Genomic DNA, 17,642 nt, shown 5'->3' with positions numbered 1-17,642 from the left:
ATAGAGTTAACAGCATGGCACAACGTGTGACATGTAAGAAGCCCATTACATAAGTTCAGGGAGAATTTCATTTTTGTAATTTAATGTTCTCATTCCTTTGTCTTTCTGCAGTTTCAGCAACAGGCTTCTTGCTCCTAACTGTTCTGCCCATTTAAGACAGAGATGATGCTGGTGTGGACTGGGGAGGATGACTACTGAAGTCCAAGAAAAATTCCTGCTCTCTCTTGCCCCATCCTGCTTTTCTAATAAGTTCAGTTTGGTTTTGTCAGCATAAGGGGTGGTAGCTTACAGTGCAACTCCTCTGAGAAAACTAGTCTTACACACATAAGCAGCAAGAGTACAAAGATGCCCATATAAGCAGGTGCCTTATGAAGGACAGCATGAAAACCTGGCTGAACCCAATCTGTGTTGTCACTAAAGTGCTCCGCTTACAGCAGCTTAACTCACTTGACTGCTGATTTTCCTGTCACGTTGAAATCTCAAGAAAAATCAAGTATACAACATGCAGTGTTACAGAAACAAACCCAGGCAGCATGAGAAAGAGGAAAAAAAAAAAGAAAGCTAAAGATATGATAGAAAACTATTTTAGGAAACGTATCACATTGCACTACTTCAGTCATCAGTTTTGACTTGTCTTCATTTCCATCTCATCCAGATTAGTGGAAACATGACCCATTCCCTCCCTGTGGGATGCCACAAAGCAGAGTTTCCTGACTACTCTCAGATATTCCCACGCTTATTTGAAGGCAGAAGCCCTTGGACTCTTCCTGTGATTGTGCAGATCAGCCATGCCTCTCCTCAGGCCTCAGCTACCAGCCAGAGGAGTTGGTGGCAAACAACTCTCATTTGTATTTAAAATAAACATATTCATCCATCATTTGAATGCACCCATAATTAATTCATATGCTCCCGCTGCTGTGCTTTTGCTAATCTTCTCTTCAGTCTGTAACTGACTCACTCTACTACAAGATCTCCTCAGCGAAAACATATGAGACCTACACTTCCCAAGGAAAAGAAGCAACCATCCTCTTCTGCTTTAAAATCCAAGTTTCTGCCTGGCGGTCCTCACAGAAGGATCCCCAGGATGTGGTTCAGCAGATATTAAAGGCTCCAGATTCAGCTTTATGCTGTCTTAAGACTGCCCTGTCACTTCTCCTCCTCTTCTAGGCTTGGCTGCTGGCAGCTGACTATTCTCTGTACAATGAGCCATTGCCCCCAGCCAGAGTTTTAGTTGCTGAGACTGGCTCAAGTCATACATCTGATCCAGCAAAAGTGACTCCAGACTGAAGGGTTGACTAGTTTCACACTGCTCTGCAATGTGTTATAGACAACAGCACACAACTGGGATGTTGCTCTGGGTTTCCAGTTGCTTTATAAAAAAAAAATGTAATACAGCAGGATGGTGTATATGTGCACTCAAAGATTATGCACAGCAGTTAGCACATCTTATGTACGTGCTATTAGTAACACTGCTTCCCAAAGTGAAGCAAATTCTCTCCCTAGACTAGCAGACCTGATAACCACGATCACTGGGAGCTACTGTCAGTCCAATTTACATAAAGCCAATTTGTTTTGTCATTTAGGGTCTACAGAGTACATTCAGCAGCATGCGTGGAGGAGCAAACAGCAATGCTAAAACACTACTGCTGTTTTCATGCTATTTTGAATTGGGACAAAAATGTAATCTTATGTGCTTTGGCTTTTCCAGCATACACATAACACAGAAAAAACAGTGGCATCTTCTCCATAAAAATATGTGGCTCAGTTAAAATAGCTCCTAATCATTAATCTTCAGGGATACAAGATGCATGGGGAAGTTGTATCTTTTTAGTAAGGAAAACAAGTTTCAATGGTTTTTTCCATCTTTTTCTTTCCCTAAGCATTTCCTCAATATATCAAGTACTAGCTATTCTTATACCTTTCCCAGACCACGGGGAAAAAAAAAAAAAAAAAAAAAAAAAAAAAAAGCAAAATAAAAGCCAAACAAAATACAAGAGGAATTGCCAGGAATGAGGAGTGCAATCTTATTTCCATGTTTCTCTAATAGATTAGTAATTTGTTGGCAGTGGCTTTGACAGAAAACAGATGGATGCAGCATTAAACACAATGAATGCAGCAGATGCTAGGCCAGCCCACATCAGCTGGACGTGTCAGGCAGCCAAGTTCAAGAGCCCACACTTTTCAAGTGGGTACAAGCCTGGCAACAGCGGCTGCACAGTACAACTGAACAACTCCTCCCTTCCGTATCTGAGGGGTTTTTGATTCCAACTCCCCCTTGGCAGAGTAGAATTGTACCAAGAGAGACAACATCTCTAACGCATGAGAAAAAACAATGCTGTAACAGGAATCAAGGGAAAAAAAGAGTGTAATGAAGATAAAGTATAAAAAAGCTGACTAACAACCTGCCAAAGACAGATGTTCATACTTACTGCTGAAACTCTGGTCCACTTTGTTCAGGTTTGCTGAACAAAGTGCTCTGAGATCTTGCCATTTCTAGGCAAACTAAAAAGAGGGAGATTTGAGAACTACCTGTTAGCTTTGCTCTCTGCTTTAGAGACATAGATCAGATTCACTGTATTAAAAAGAGCATATTGGAACAGCTCTAGAGTTTTTTACATGTGCACTTAACCCTCAATCTAGTCTTCTACAGACAATTTAAATATGCTGTTCTGAATTCCTCTGAACTATTTTACCTAGGGGACTTCAGTAAGATACAGTTGATATTTAAGTCTTAGCTCCACAGACTCTTGCATACATGGGTCTGGATTCAGAGGTCCAGACTCTCATGACAGGGAGTGCATCTCATCCTTAAGATACTACCATTTTAATTAAAATCTAGGATTAAAACCAGTGGGAACTAGACAGCAAAGTGTTTTTGTGAAATGAATCCAGCATTAAAAGCACAAATAGTAAATTCAAACTACTTGATCACAACAAAAGGGGGTTTAATTTACAGTGAAGCTCTGGGGTTGTGGCTCAAATTCAGTACCGATCTCCCTCTTTGTCATACCCCAACAGAACAGCTTTACTGCTGAATTGAGTAGGAAAGGTTAGGAAGACAGGATGCATTTCTGAGACATTTTACTGATTCACAGGAAGCTTTTCTCTGCCTCAGTCTTAAAAGATCCAACTGACTACAGCATCTGACTGCTCTCCAGAGTGCATTTAAGGGACATTTTGCTGTGGCAGCAGTCTGATGCTCAGGTCATAGACCAGAGCCTCATTAGCCCCTGAGCTAGATGTTGCCCAAATACAAACCAAAGAGATCCTTTCAGTAACAACTTCTATCCTCACTCTGCTTTTTTAAAAAATTAATTCTTGGGGACAGGAAAATGCTGGGGTTTAATAAAAAATTAAAACTAATCTTCTGTATTGCATGCTCCTGTGTTGTATCCCAGACACACAGAAGTGTGGAGCCAAAGCCATTTATAATTTTTGTAGGAAATGGTTTCACAGAATTGGACTAGGACCCAGTACAGAACTGCTTCCTGGGAAAAATATATTCTGCTCTTATTATAGTTCTAATTGTCATGTAAACACACGAAAATCAAATAAATCAACCATAGGCATGAAATGGATCATTCTGCTCTCATGAACTGAGGGCTAATACTTCCAGTCCAAACTTAATGATGTAATCTTTACTATGGTGAGCAATTCCACTGCACAGAGGACACTAGCCTTCAGCAATTGTTTTCAGGACAGCCCACAGTGGAATCCAGTATTCAAAGCTAGATCAAAAGCTTAGTGTCCAGAATGCTTTGATGCATATATGAAAATACAAGCAGTCCTGTCAAACCCAGCCTAAGCTTAACAATATTCTGAAAGAAGGCCTATGTGAACAAAACATGGAAAGCAAATCAGATCCATTAGAATTACTTTAGTTTAATAATTTAAGAACCTGGTTTCAACCCACGTAATTTTTAATATATTTGCTACTTTGGCAGAAAAAGGCAGATGGGATAACATTATTATATATTCATCATTGCTGGCATATGCTTATGCTTTATAATAGGGCACATTAAGAGTTGCAATTATTAATTACTTTCATTTAAAATGAAAAATGCTATTAAAAAACCCTTAAGTCCAGGTAAACACATAACTTGGAAATAACACCATCTTCATTCCTGGTGGTTAGATCATCCTGGTGAAAATGTAGTATTCTTCTGGTCTAATTGTCACCTATAGAGTTGACAGTCTGCAAGGCCCTTATTTTATGATGACCAGTGCACAGAATCATTCGTACTTCCCAAGCACTGGCAGAAGAACATGGTTTTCATCCATCACACTATTCACCAAACTCTTCTGAAATGGCCTGTTAATGACAATGATGCTCATTTTCTTCCTGTCCCTCAAGTTCACTTTTTAATAGCAGTTTCTTCTTGACCATGACCCATAAAATCATTACATAAGCACTTTCATCTACAGAGGGAGGAAAAGAACTGCTGAACTCAAGCAAAAAGAGAAAGTAGCATTTGGCGTGTTACTTAAATGCATTGATTTAGTACAAAAACCTTTCCATTCAATCAGTGTGGATGGCTAATGTTTTACTGCACTTGACACCCACTATTCCCATGGTTCGGAATCTCAGCAGCAGCAGTACAGCTGGAAGTCAGGATAGCATACCATAAATCCACTGGATTTTTTACCAGTTAAGCTAGTTGCTCACTGTGCAGATAAAAATAAGCACTTGGACAGCATTTTATGGCCACAAAATGCTTTCCAAATAAAAGGAAAGCACCAGTCAACTGGAGTTAGGTAATTAATCTTCACACATGGCTATAAGGCATTACTAGTCCTATTTTATAGTTAAGGAAAGCAAAGCAGAGAAATGAATCTACTTGCCTAAGCTGAAAGATGATGTAAAAGGCAGAGCCAAAATTAGAAACTGGGAAATCTTGGCTTGTAGCCCTGTGTTCAGAACACTAAACCAAACGCTACCCAGAGATGAAACAGAAAGGAGCATTGCATAGGGCAGCAAAGCTCCTTGCAAATAAACATCAGAACTAGTTCTCAGAAACTCGGGAGGCTAAAATAACCATCCTTGCTAGCATGGGAGAGTCACTGAGCCCTACAGAAATTCCCATTGCTGGCTCAAGTCCTTTCTGAGGCTTTTAAGTAAGAAAGCAACAGTAGGAAGTGCTGAAATAGAAAAGCTTCTTTATGTTCCTCTAAAGAAAATACTGACCCTTATATATTCCATGGCTTGACTTCAACTTCATTAAACTCCTAAACACACGCATACTTTAGAAAGGTTATCTATTAAAGGCAAAACAACAGACAAGTTCAAGGCTGTCCAGGGGCAGAAACTGTGTATTCTATTTCGGTTCACTCCCCCACCAATTCTGCCAAACAAGCAAAATAAAAGGAACTGTCTCTCTCAGTCTGAAGGATTAGTTAAGATTCACAAACCATAAGCATTAGAGCTCAATATTCTATTTCCACAGTAGCCACTGTATTATTATGCTTGTTAGAAGACTTTACCCTCAAAGTCACCACGCAATTTCAGGCTGGCCTTGGGATTTTATTCAAGAAAAGAAGTCCTATTTTGGGAGCAGTGTTGTGACCCTTATTCCATGCTTGCTTAAATGCAGCCTCATCACAGAGATGACATGCTTGGGCTCCTAAACAACAGACCTGGCAATGCCACAGATTCTTAATTTCCTTGCCTAATTTAAGGTCACTATTTTTATACAGAGAAAGGTGCTAATAACAGAAACAGAAACAGCTTCTTCCACAAGGTGCAGCTCCACCTTTGGATACAGCTTTATTTGTTTAGGATTTTTTTTTGAGAGAGTGTTGTCTGTGTGTTTTTGTTGTTTTTAACATACATACTCACACAATACATATATATATATATATATAGTAAAAAATATATATAAAAATTATTGTATCTATTACCAGCAAGCATTTTACCTTGTGGTCCATACTGGCTCATCTGAGGCCCATAAGTACCACTTGAATTACTCTGCTGAAAGCTACCGATTCCAGGATGCACTTGACCTCCAGGCGAGGGGTGTGGTGACATGGAAGGTCCAGTTTGTTGAGGTCCATACTGTGACATTTGAGGGTTCCTCTGTATGCCTGCCATAAAACCTATAGGGAGAAAAGCACCAAAGCAAAAATTAATATTCAGGTAACTGTTCTTTATTTCTAAAAGATCTTTGGCATTAAAATAAACTAACTCTCTTTAGTTGTTTCACACTAAGGATACCCAGAAAACTGCTGTTGTTCATACAAAGAAAACCATACACATCTCCAAGTCAGCAATGATGTCTCAACCACCAAAACCTGTACATAAGGTTTGAAAACCTTTACTTGTAAATGAAGACAGGCAGTCCTGCTTATTTACAAATGCGTGTCAATTTTAAAATTAAAACAACTTTTAGGGAAAAAAAAATAAAGGCAATTATATGCATTAGTTAATTAGCAGTACTAGGGAATTTGCTGATGACTTATGGTGGGAGTATCACAACTTCAAAATTATACGTCGCTGTGAAAATGCCTCACTTCAGCATATAGAAATCCACTGTAAATACTCCTCTATTGCCAAGAAACTCACCAGAACTAAAATTTACCTCTGTGTGAAGACTAGTCATACCAGCCAGAAATAACAGTTTTTTTGTTATGTATTTGTTCTCTAGGTCCTCCTTCTAGTCTTTCTCCTGCACATTCCATTGCATTTTCTCCTTTTTCCCTTTTGTAAATGTATTAATGAATCCAAATTTAATTTAAAGTTCAAAAGTGACAGCATGAGACCTAGTGAAACAGTATCAAATTCAGAAGCTTCACATGAAGGAACAGAACTAAGCCTATTAAATGAAGGAAGAAGAGGGTTTTGAGGTGGGGTTTTAAAGTTTTCATGAGCTGGGAAAAATCCTGCAATCCTGCCCATGAAATGTCTATGTAGGGATGCTGGTTTTCTAATGTTTTATACCCTGAAAGGTTTTAGTGCTGCTTTGAATGTTGAGGAGGATGTGCTGGCAAAATTTAGGCTTTTTTGTTTTTTTTTTTTAATTTCTGAAGGAAATCCGCTTTCTTTCCTGTTCTGCTCGCATATTAAATTTCATCTTTCCATTTCCCTGCAAGGCAAAACCTGCACATAGCACAGGCCAGCTCTGGCTGTGCTGCCACTGTGCCGAGTGAGGAGGGAGCCCTGGGGTGCAGCACAAAAGGATGACTCTCTCACACGGCCGGGGTGTCCTTCCACTGGTTAGCACCAAACATCACCCTCTCCCCACCCCCGGACACTCAATGCCTGATTAATGAAGAGAGGTAATTTTTTCTGAGCCATAACCAGAGACATGATCATACTATAACTGAAAACACTGAGGCACAGGTTGTAAGGAGAAAAACCAGGAGATAAGATGACTTTGTACCCCTTGGGCACAGCTCTTTCATGATGTGAACAGCTCAATCCATATTGTGCTAAAACTCCAACTGCAAGACTTGGCAGAATATGCATCAATTTTTCCGGATCTTTGTGCAAGCCCAAGACAAGGAACTTGATCACACCTCAATTGCAAAGTCAGAGCCTGGAGGCAGAGCGGACATTGACACATGACACAGCAAAAAACTGAGTGCAAAATGGCAGCTTGGAAACTGGTCTGTGCTGGTAGGAAAACTCCACACTTCTGCAAAGGAAAACTTGCATGACCTTTAGCTTTATTTGAAACAGACCCCTTGATTTTTAAAACAGTTCCACTCAGGGCACAGCTCTTATTACAAGGCCTATGTCTTCTGCTAATTGTGCTGTAAGTAATTTAGAAACCCAATACAATCATATGCCTGTACAAAATCAAAGTCCATGCTCCTGACACAGACCATATATAACACTCTTGTGGGATACATTTGAATGAAAAAATTTGTACTGGTCACACTAAGATTTTTATTATAAAGACAGTAAAGTTACTCCTGTGTCTAGAATAGAAGTGAGGGTTTTTTCTGTTCAGCTTTTAATCCATATGAGGTAACTTTCCAAATATTGCTCTAGTGATTAAGGTTTTTCAGCCCCATTATTATTGCAAGCAGTACTTTCCTTAACACCACAAGGAAGGGTGATACACTGAACAGCTACTGGTATAGTAATTTCTAGTAGTGATGCAGAGGGACTGCTGGTTGTTGAAGCTAATGGAAAACATGGACTAATGTCTAATTAAAACATGGAGATTATCAGTTTTAACCAGCTCTGCTGCTGTCAAAAATGCCTCTAAAGGGACCAGACTAACAAGTAAAAAATAAGTGTTTCTACTCAAATGACCTCTTCCTCAGTAAACTCCTCCTCATTCATTTTGGATGCTGTGGAATGATGTATAGCTATGTGTACAGTCATAAATAAAACATGCCAGGAAGAGAGTGGGACACTTGTGTCCATCCAGATAAACCTTCCCACTCAGTCCTTGTAACCTTATCTGTATGGCTTCTGAGCACAGTTCCTTGTCCTGCCTTATCCATGCTCTGGGCTGTGGCTCAGGAAACATTGGCCAAAACCAAGCCAGGGCATGCCAGAAACTCAAGAGCAGAGATAACTGTGTGATACTACTCAGACTCATGCTCTAGCCTTAGCTTAATAAAGATGTTGATTAACAAAACAAAAAAGGAACACTATTAAACTGCTTTTGATGTGAGGCATGAGTTTCATAATCTCAGAGGGTGTAGGATTCCTCTCAAATCAAGGCTGGCTTTGCTAATTTCTCTTGAAGGAAGATATTAAGATAAAGAATTAAGGAAAAGGAATACTGAAATTCAGGAAGAATATCTATGCTATACTACGTTCTGCTACTGTCTGTATGGTACACTGAAGCATGATGTTAAAACAGGACATGCTCTAATTTCCTTCCAGAGAGCAGAGGAGTCCTTTCAGGTATAGATGAGATGTGGAGCAGCAAAGAACAGATCTTACTGTAATCTGGATTCCATTACAACATAGAGGAGCTATCCTCATCAACCTCCTTGAGAGCCCAGTCAACATCCAGAGATCAGTGTATGAGTTTGAAGTGGTTTAAGTATTTGCAGAAAGCTCAGATGTCTTACAGAGAAAGGGGTTCCCAGTCAATACATTAACATTCATGCATCATAAAGAAAAAAACAACATCAATTCTAAAAATCTTATCAGAAATGAAAGGGAGCAGCTGGTATACATTCATTTTTCCTTATTTACACACATTTTCCCTAGTGTTCAACTTCATTTTATAGCCGATACAAAAAGAAATAAATTTTCTTTCCAGAAAATTAGATTTAAGATAAAGTTTTCTTCTGTAAAGAATGGAAGTAGGTTTACATTAGAGGTGCACTAGAGTAATGGTAATGAAGTGATTCAACAGCCAGACTGCATCTGACATGTCAACCCCCGTGACAACAAGGTGGGTTGTTTTGTCTTTTAAACTGCTAGGAAATAGCTATGAATTAAGCCTTTAAAATTGCAGTGGCAACACACTCATCAGTGAACAAATCTACTCCCTTCCCTTAATATTAATGATAAAAAGAGGTAGAGGTGATGCTTTATTTGCCATCACAACAGAAGATTACTGATTGATAAAACACTTGAGTGGGTTTTGGCTAACTAAGCTATTTCAGAAGTAGCCGAATAAAGTGACCCTCCCAGAAGCATTATCTTCCTTTTGAGTTAGCTTTTATACTACATTTACATACGTGAAGAATTACTGTATTAAAAACCATTTTAACATTGCAGAGTCATCTTTGCTCTTTTTTTTTTCTGTTCCCAGTGGAAGAGTAGCATATTATTAACAGTTACCACACTGTAACAATAATAAAATATGTTTGCATGTTCAAATTGAACATACATAGAGCATTTAAAAATGGTCAGGTAGCATTTTATTTTTCTTCTTTCTTTTTAGCAAAATACAGAGAAAAAAACCAAAGCAATCCTTGTGATAGAAGTGTTTCTGCTCCTTTGATGAAGGAAAGGACAAAAATGAAACTTCTGTTGTTCTAAAGAGCACTAACACCTGGTAATACATATAATTTGGCTAATCTCACCTATGATGACTTTTAAAAATAATTTAAAACCTTTTCCTTCCCTCATGCATATGTATACACAAAACAGATATACAACAGTAAATGACTAAAGCTTCATGAAATTGTGCACTAAGGTTGTCTTATTTACATCTGTACATTGACCAAAACAAACCCATCTGTTTCTTGAATACTATCACCTTAGCACTACCCATGCTGGGTGCTGCTGTAAAACATCAGATGGATTCTTCTAATATTTTAAAATCTTTGCTTGAATATGAAAAAATCTTACAGGAAAGTAGAAGCTCAAACACAAAAGGAAGTGACTGCAAAGGAACAGGTTATTGCATATCAGTTGATGGACAGCAACTGTCTACTGGCACACACTTTAACCAATGAGAAGTCTTTTGATTTAGCCAGGAGTACTCCATCGATTTTCATGAATGAATTAAACCAGAAAACATGTGCAACACTTACTCATTATAAGCTCACAAAAACTTTGGAGTTTTCAGTGATAGCAGATCATCATTAACCTATGCATCTGATAAGTAAGAAATGAGGAAAGGTACAACGTGCAACAGTATATTGTAAAAATGAACTTACCTAAGAGAAAAGTACACCGGGCTGCAGCTCTTTCAAGAGGGGCATGCTTAGTGACAGAGCTTGCAACCAAAACAACTCAGGAACCTTTCAGAGTAAGGAACAAGGAAGCTCCCCTTGTTCAAGGGCAGAGGCTGAAGCAAGGGCTATTACCAGCTACACAGGCTTATTAGTCTGAAAATCATGGAATAAGAAAACTAGAAAGAGACTGGATGCATACACTGATGATCAACTAATTAGGTAAAAACAACATAAAACCATGTACTTATGAATCAGCTCAAAAAAATTAAGTGAAGAGATATTTTCCACTACCTCTAAAGGAAAAACTTGTGTATGGGGAAAAACAGAAATTTCCAATGCTTGGTATTTTAACACGGCACTGGTCAGTACCCTTGAGAAAAAAGAGCAAATGTATGCACACCCATGACACAAGCTTTTGGCAGACCTTCCTTCCTCAGACAGTGGTTTGTGTTGTATCCACTCTCTCAGGATTTTCACCAGAGTATACAACAGAACTATGAGGGATCTAAAGCAGTGACTCCCAAATCTAGCTCATCTGTGGGTAAACAACTCTGAGATAGACGTATCAGAGTAAAGCTAAACAAATCATTATTCTATGATTTGGCACCCTGTTAACACAGCAGAATGCTGAAGAACATCACAGTCCCACTACCTAGCCCACCCATTTCAGATGGCAAGGACAGCTCAGGAAGGCTTTGGACTGGTGAACCACGTCTGGGTTTTTGCCCAGCTAAAAATGTCCATAGTCAGCACCTCAGAGCACTACAAGGAAATAGCCAACAGAATACAACTCACACATTAATTAAGTGTTCTAGTAATTGGAAGAGTTGGTTATTCTCATGTAAGCCTGTGACACCAAAACCCTAAAAATGCAACCAGGTTGTCTGCAGATGGTACTTGAACAAACACTTCACACGGTGTAGTCAAGCCTGGAGATGTGCGGCTTACAGACAGCAGGCGCTAAGAAAATACTGTTGCACCATCGCTTATGGGGGGCCAGCTCTACCCGGCCATAAACTACTTACTGTCACTGGCAAAGAACGGCATGGTTCTTACCCCTAAGGTGCTACTTAAAATAAACACTGAAAAGGACACAGTGAGAGAGATTTAGGCACTGGAAAAAATCTAAGCAGACAAAAATGTTATATAGGTCTAAACAAATAATAGCAATTAAGAAACTGGTGAAAGTTTGACCCATGTACCAGAAAATAAACTAACTAAATCAAGTGAAATCATGTGGCATAAAAACCTGGTATCTAGAGCAAGTAGGCAAAAGATTTCTTTACATTTGCGATACCTCAGATCCTATTTTCATTTTCCAGAAAGCAACTTTTTTACATACGCCCAGCTACACCTATGTTTGACATACGCAGAGCATCTAACTTAGCAATACACGCCACAGGGTGATGGGTTGGTGAGCATGAGTGGCTGAGCTTGAAGTGTCCATCTCATTTAGACAATGTAAATACTAATTCTCCATATTCCTCTCCAGTTAATAGCCACACAAAATAAATAATAAATAAATAAAATATCCACGATACAGTTTTTGGCAAACTTTCCTTCCTCAGACATTCACTCTCTCAGTTCTTCTGAGAACTCTTCTTCTTCTAATTAGGAGTTCTTCTAATGTTTCTCCATTAACCATGAAAAAAATGTAATCAAGTTTCTATGCTGAGCACTTTTTTTCAGCCCACATAAAAACCCACATAAACCTTGCCAGCTTCTCCAAGTCCATCAGAGCACCACTAAAACCATCTCAACTTCTCTAGGCTAGAATAACAGTGACATGATTTCCCTTTGGTACCTGGACAATTTATTTTCACAATGGCATCTGCTAATATCTGCAGTATAACCACCACATTTCTTCACATCCATTCAACAAAGAATGTTTCTTTGCTTATGGGAAACAGCAGTAAAGGAAAACATTGCCATAGCAAGATTAGGATTTCCTGCAAAGATCACTGCAGTATTTCTCATTTCCACAAAAAGACCAATGTTCTGTTTAAGAAAAAGTGCTGGACTAGTTTTATGTTTCTTTAAAATTATTTTCTTATTATGCTTTAATATCTATCTTACAGTCTCCTCACTGTTTATTTTTCTGACTGCTTCTCTTCACAATGTGAATAGCTTTGGGGAAGATGGAAACTAATGACCTAGCTAAGGTTTTAACCCAGACCCCCTAGTGTTTTACCAGCTGTGCTATTAGGTTAACTGGCTGAATCTCCTCTGCTTCTCTCACTGATATTACAAAACCCAGTCCACGTATAGCATGCAATAATGTTTAAATTTTTCCCACCCCTAAATCTCCTTCTGCTACTGCCTGGCCTTGAAATTCATATAATCTATCACTGATAAATTAGAATCTGGGGAAGGATCAGACAGATTACCCAGATGGTAGCTGGGGAAGAAATATCCAACCTTTCCTAATGCAAACCTTGCAAAATGCCCTCTGATGCAAATTTTAAGTGCTATACTCAGGACAAAGAAGGAAATATATTTGTGGAGATGTTCACGCACGGCCTAAACAAAAAACACATTGCTCATTCACCATTTTACACATAATTTGTTAGTGTAATATACCTTACACAAGATGCTTTTACTATGGTGCTTGAAAAATTAGGGTAATGACGACTTGCAGTGCAAAAGCGCCCACCCTGCCCTCCCAGCTGCCCCTGAAGGGAATCCTGAATTTCAGTAGGTAGCTTGGGCTGCTGAAAGAAATCTCAGCAGCAACATGAAAACCCGAGGAGTCCGTCTGCTTTGCACAATCAACATTGGTCTGTGTTTCCCTAATAACGTGCACACTTAGGAAAATCATGGAGGGGAGCAAGGAATGGCATTTTACAATGTGTATGTGCAAAACATGCAGGCTTAATGGTCTAAATTTCAGGTTTAAAATTTTACCCTCCCCAGAGACTGCTGCTCAAAGGTTCTGAATCAACTCAGATCTTCCTTTTCATGAAGTAAATATATTGAATATCACTATATATATACTTTGTGGACAAGACTAAAATATATGTGATGTGTCTTCTGTTGTGCACATGTAAAATAAATTATATTGCCTCTTTCAAAAACACAAAATCAGTGTGTTGTTCTCAGTCCCAAAATGCTTTTGCCTCAGTCTTATTTTTACCATGATTTATGATTTGACTGATTTTTTCCTTTCCTTGATTTGCAGCTGTTCCCTGATGAGTGTTTATTCTTTTGGGATCCTTCAGGATGGTGGGAATTATCCAGTGTTAGCTATTAATATATACATTATATAGACTTGAACTCACTGTCCTGTATATTAATTTTAAAAGCTATAAAGGGTCTTAGATCAGAGATTGTTTATCTTTACAGAAGCTTCATAAACAGGTTAACTTAGGCATTGAGTATCCTGACAGCCATTGTGCTGTTAACAGGAAGACCACAGGCAGCTCCCAGTTTATAGGCCATGATGGGAAGCTCTCCCAGGGATAGGGATCATACCCAGCAACTTCACATCAAGCGTGTGACAGCAACATTGACTCACTCTGTCAAGTTTTTCTTCAGTAACTGTTGTAGCTTATCTTGCTCCCTGAACCCAGAGGCAGGGAATTTGATGGCTGCCTAATGAAGTCAGTGGAAACTTTTCTATTGAGAAGTCTCTCTGCTGGCAACTATATAAACTCTCTCAGAATAAGTCAATTCTGCTCCCTAATCTCAAAAAGAGAATCCCCAGTTTAGTTTAAAAAAATGAAATAAAGATTCATCTCCAAGTCTAACAAGATTTAACATCAGCAAGAAGAGTGCAATGACCAGCTGCTAGTATACAAAATTTATTTGTTGAGAACTGACTCTGGGTTTTGATTTTACAGATATTATTACTTACTTCACATCCTACTTCTGCAGTTTTGCTGTCTCCCAGCATGGCTTATCATATGTAAATCATACCCATTTGTCCTTTGATTCTTCTTGCAGATGGCCTGCTGTATATTTAGCATAGGCCACAAGTAATCAGATCAACCCAAAGCTGAGACTGGCTGGTGTATGTCTGAAATCCAAGTACAGTCTGGAACCAGCATCCTGAAATGGTGATCAACTTCTTTAAGAATTAACCTGTTTTGGCAGAGTAACATTATTTCTAATACTTCTGGGCAAGAAAAGCAGGTTTTCCTGAGACACTTGAGAGACAGACACAAAACTATGCACTCCACAGCTCAGAGAGGAGAATAGGAACTTTTCTTCCCAGTGATGCTGATTACTAATCAAAGTAGACATATTGTTAGCTTTTTTGCTGTGCATTGCTAATCAAAATAGCAAGCACACATTTTAAAAACCTGCTTATCACACTGACACTACATTTCAGTGCACTTCCATTTTTACAATCCAATTAAAAATACAGAGGTAAAAACAAATGAGCCTCCGATCTTTTTAAAAACCATCATTAAATTTAGCACTCACTAAGTTGAGAAAGTAATGTAGCTTTTTGAGTCACCAATAAAGCTTAGTGCCTGGCTCTGCCTTCACATATAGACCTGCACCGTGTACTCCTTGGCATCATGGTCCTTTCACACGCTTCATCACATGCCTTGAGATAAAAAAGGGATGTTTTACAGAGCTAGTGTGACAGTTTCAACTAAAACCTGCTTTTCCTCCTTATGTGATGCACTTCTTCTCTTTGTTGAGGGCACAGTTCCTCTAACCCCAGTTTTCTGGGCATGATTTCTGCCCAGCCTGGCAGAGTGCTCCTGCATACCAGACAGAGCTCAGCTCCCCTGCTCTGACCCACTTGGAGAACGCTGTGTGCAGAAGAGGCACTCAAACATACCTGTGGCTTTGCACTCTATGCATGTCTCAAGCATCTTTCTTTAAGAGCCTGAAACACTTCAGTCTACATCAAGTAAACTTATTACCAAGTCTGATTTAACCTTAAGTGGTGTCATCCTTAACATGGCAAGCAGAAGAATGTTAATGACAAGAATCACTTTATTCTCTAGCTCCTCAGTGCTCTGAATAGATCCCAAATCCCCAAATGAGAGCAAAAATCGTATTCTCAGGGAAAAAGTCTTTTTAAGATCTAAAAGCAAACTACAGTATCTTTAGTGTTGCAATAAGTATTCTTTGATCTATTTTCTTCCTTCTGGTTTCCCTTTTTAAGAAGAAAATAGATTTCAGGAAAAAGAATCTCTACCATCAAACGTCAGTATTAAGCCATAAATCTGATCAGGAATTGTAGGTGCAAAACACCTGATTGGTATTCTGTGTCTTCCACATGAGCAAAAACATTTATGTTTTGTTAGAAGAAAATGCATTACAGTGGAATTTATGTAAAGACTGTGTACAAATCAGCATGCCCAGAAAACAGTTAAAGGGGAGAAAAATACCTGTATGAAATCTAATGGGTAAATTAGGGAATTTTAGTTACAGGAATTCAGTTGCTACGTAGTGTTTGTAGGGAAGCACAAAGAGAACATCAAAATGCCTGATCACATCCCATCTGTTACAACCTCTTACTGGATAACATCTTGACTGCCAAAAAAGCATTTAAATTTACTACATTGCAGCTACTGATAAATATCACTTCTGTGAAGATCTAATACTAAATAAGGACAAGATCTGAGGATAAACCTTACAAGCAGCAGTGTCAAAAAGATCCAAATTTTGCTTAGTTTAACACCTGTACTCTTAAGAGCCTGCAGTTTCTTACTCCTTGTCCCTGACTGTCATATGTTTTTAATAGAGCACACAACTGTACAACACTCCTCAAAAGCTGGATGCCAACAACATAACAAAATAAAGGCAGAACAGAAAGAATGACATAAAAAAGAAAAAAAAAAAAAAGAAAAGGTACTAGGAGAAGGTGATCGAGAAGGCAGCAACTTCTATTCAACAATTTTGGAGGTGATTACTCCAGGCACTGTCCACATAGATCTGACAGGCACAGAATGCTGCCATGAAACTGCCTCCAGCAATGGAATACATTTTCCAGCACATCACAGCAGCTGCAACGGCATCAATTCTGCTTGCAATCCATGTCCAAAAAGAAAAGTTCTCAGTGGTCCTATTTCAGCATATCTCAAGGACTAATTAAATCCTCATTACTATCTTCTAATTATTCCAGTGCTCTGGGATTTCGCTCTGCAAGTCCCCAATGGTGCATTAGATGAAAAGGGTTAAATAACCTGTGTTGATTTTGAGACTCCAGATCTATTTCAGACCTTTAGCATATCATCAGCATTATCATGAATATTTAACTATGTACCGCTGTGAAAATTATAAGGGGAAAACAATTAAAGATTTTTTAAAAATTAATTCTGACCCATATACATTTGCACTAATAAATAAGGCTTCTTTAAGTATCCCCATTATGAGTGCTTGCTAGAGTAATAATGTGAAGTCATTAAATGTTTTCATTAAATTCAATGGTTTTCAGGAGCTCCCAATTCACTATTTTAATATAAGACTGAAATCTGACATCTACATACCCAACTGCATAAGTATGAAAATACTATTTAAAAGCAGGTAAGTTTTCTAAGCTTTTTCAGAATTACATAATGAACCATTCATTCCTGCAAGGGTAAAAGTGCCTATTTCAACATTATTATGACAAATATTCTCCTAACAGTGCTTGCACAGGTGAGTGTTCTGCTTATATAGTAGACAGAAATCTCTGTTAGTTTACAAAAGTAAGAATGGGAGTATAAGCTAATGGCCAGGACGAAAGTTTATTTTTCAGGCTGCAGCTTCATAAAACTAACTTAGAGGGTCAATTGGGATGTGCTGGGCTTCTATTTGATCCCTAGAAATAATTTCACACTCATTGAGCAATTCTGGGTACTAAGGACATCCTCACACTACAGCTTCCAAAACCCAAACAAATAAATAGATACAGCTGAACATACAGAACTCAAGTGGCTGTGTACCTCAAGTATTTGCTGAACGATTATGACAGCTGCCCTACCTCTCGGGCCGATGCAAAGAAAGTTTATAAAGAGCCTTGACTTCAATAAACACAAAATATGAAACCCTTACTTTTGATCATATAAAGCAAAGTCTGGAGTAAGTTTGTTAGAAGTGGAGAGCAA

General features: G+C 38.6%; 1 protein-coding gene across 6 annotated transcripts in view; it reads right to left on the bottom strand.

Moving 5' to 3' along the window:
- ARID1B (AT-rich interaction domain 1B) overlaps positions 1–17,642 on the bottom strand; it is a 323,798-nt gene that overhangs the window by 60,233 nt on the left and 245,923 nt on the right. For all 6 annotated transcript variants that reach the window (XM_030268062.4, XM_030268067.4, XM_030268064.4 and 3 more), the window contains one exon: positions 5,914–6,093. In XM_030268062.4, the coding sequence (XP_030123922.3) occupies positions 5,914–6,093 (180 nt within the window). The remainder of the gene's footprint in view (positions 1–5,913; positions 6,094–17,642) is intronic.

This window comes from Taeniopygia guttata, chromosome 3 (assembly GCF_048771995.1).
Source record: "Taeniopygia guttata chromosome 3, bTaeGut7.mat, whole genome shotgun sequence".
NCBI classification, from domain to species: Eukaryota; Metazoa; Chordata; class Aves; order Passeriformes; family Estrildidae; genus Taeniopygia; species Taeniopygia guttata.
The sequence above is the reverse complement of the archived record's forward strand: the minus strand, read 5'-3'. Positions and strand labels throughout refer to the sequence as shown.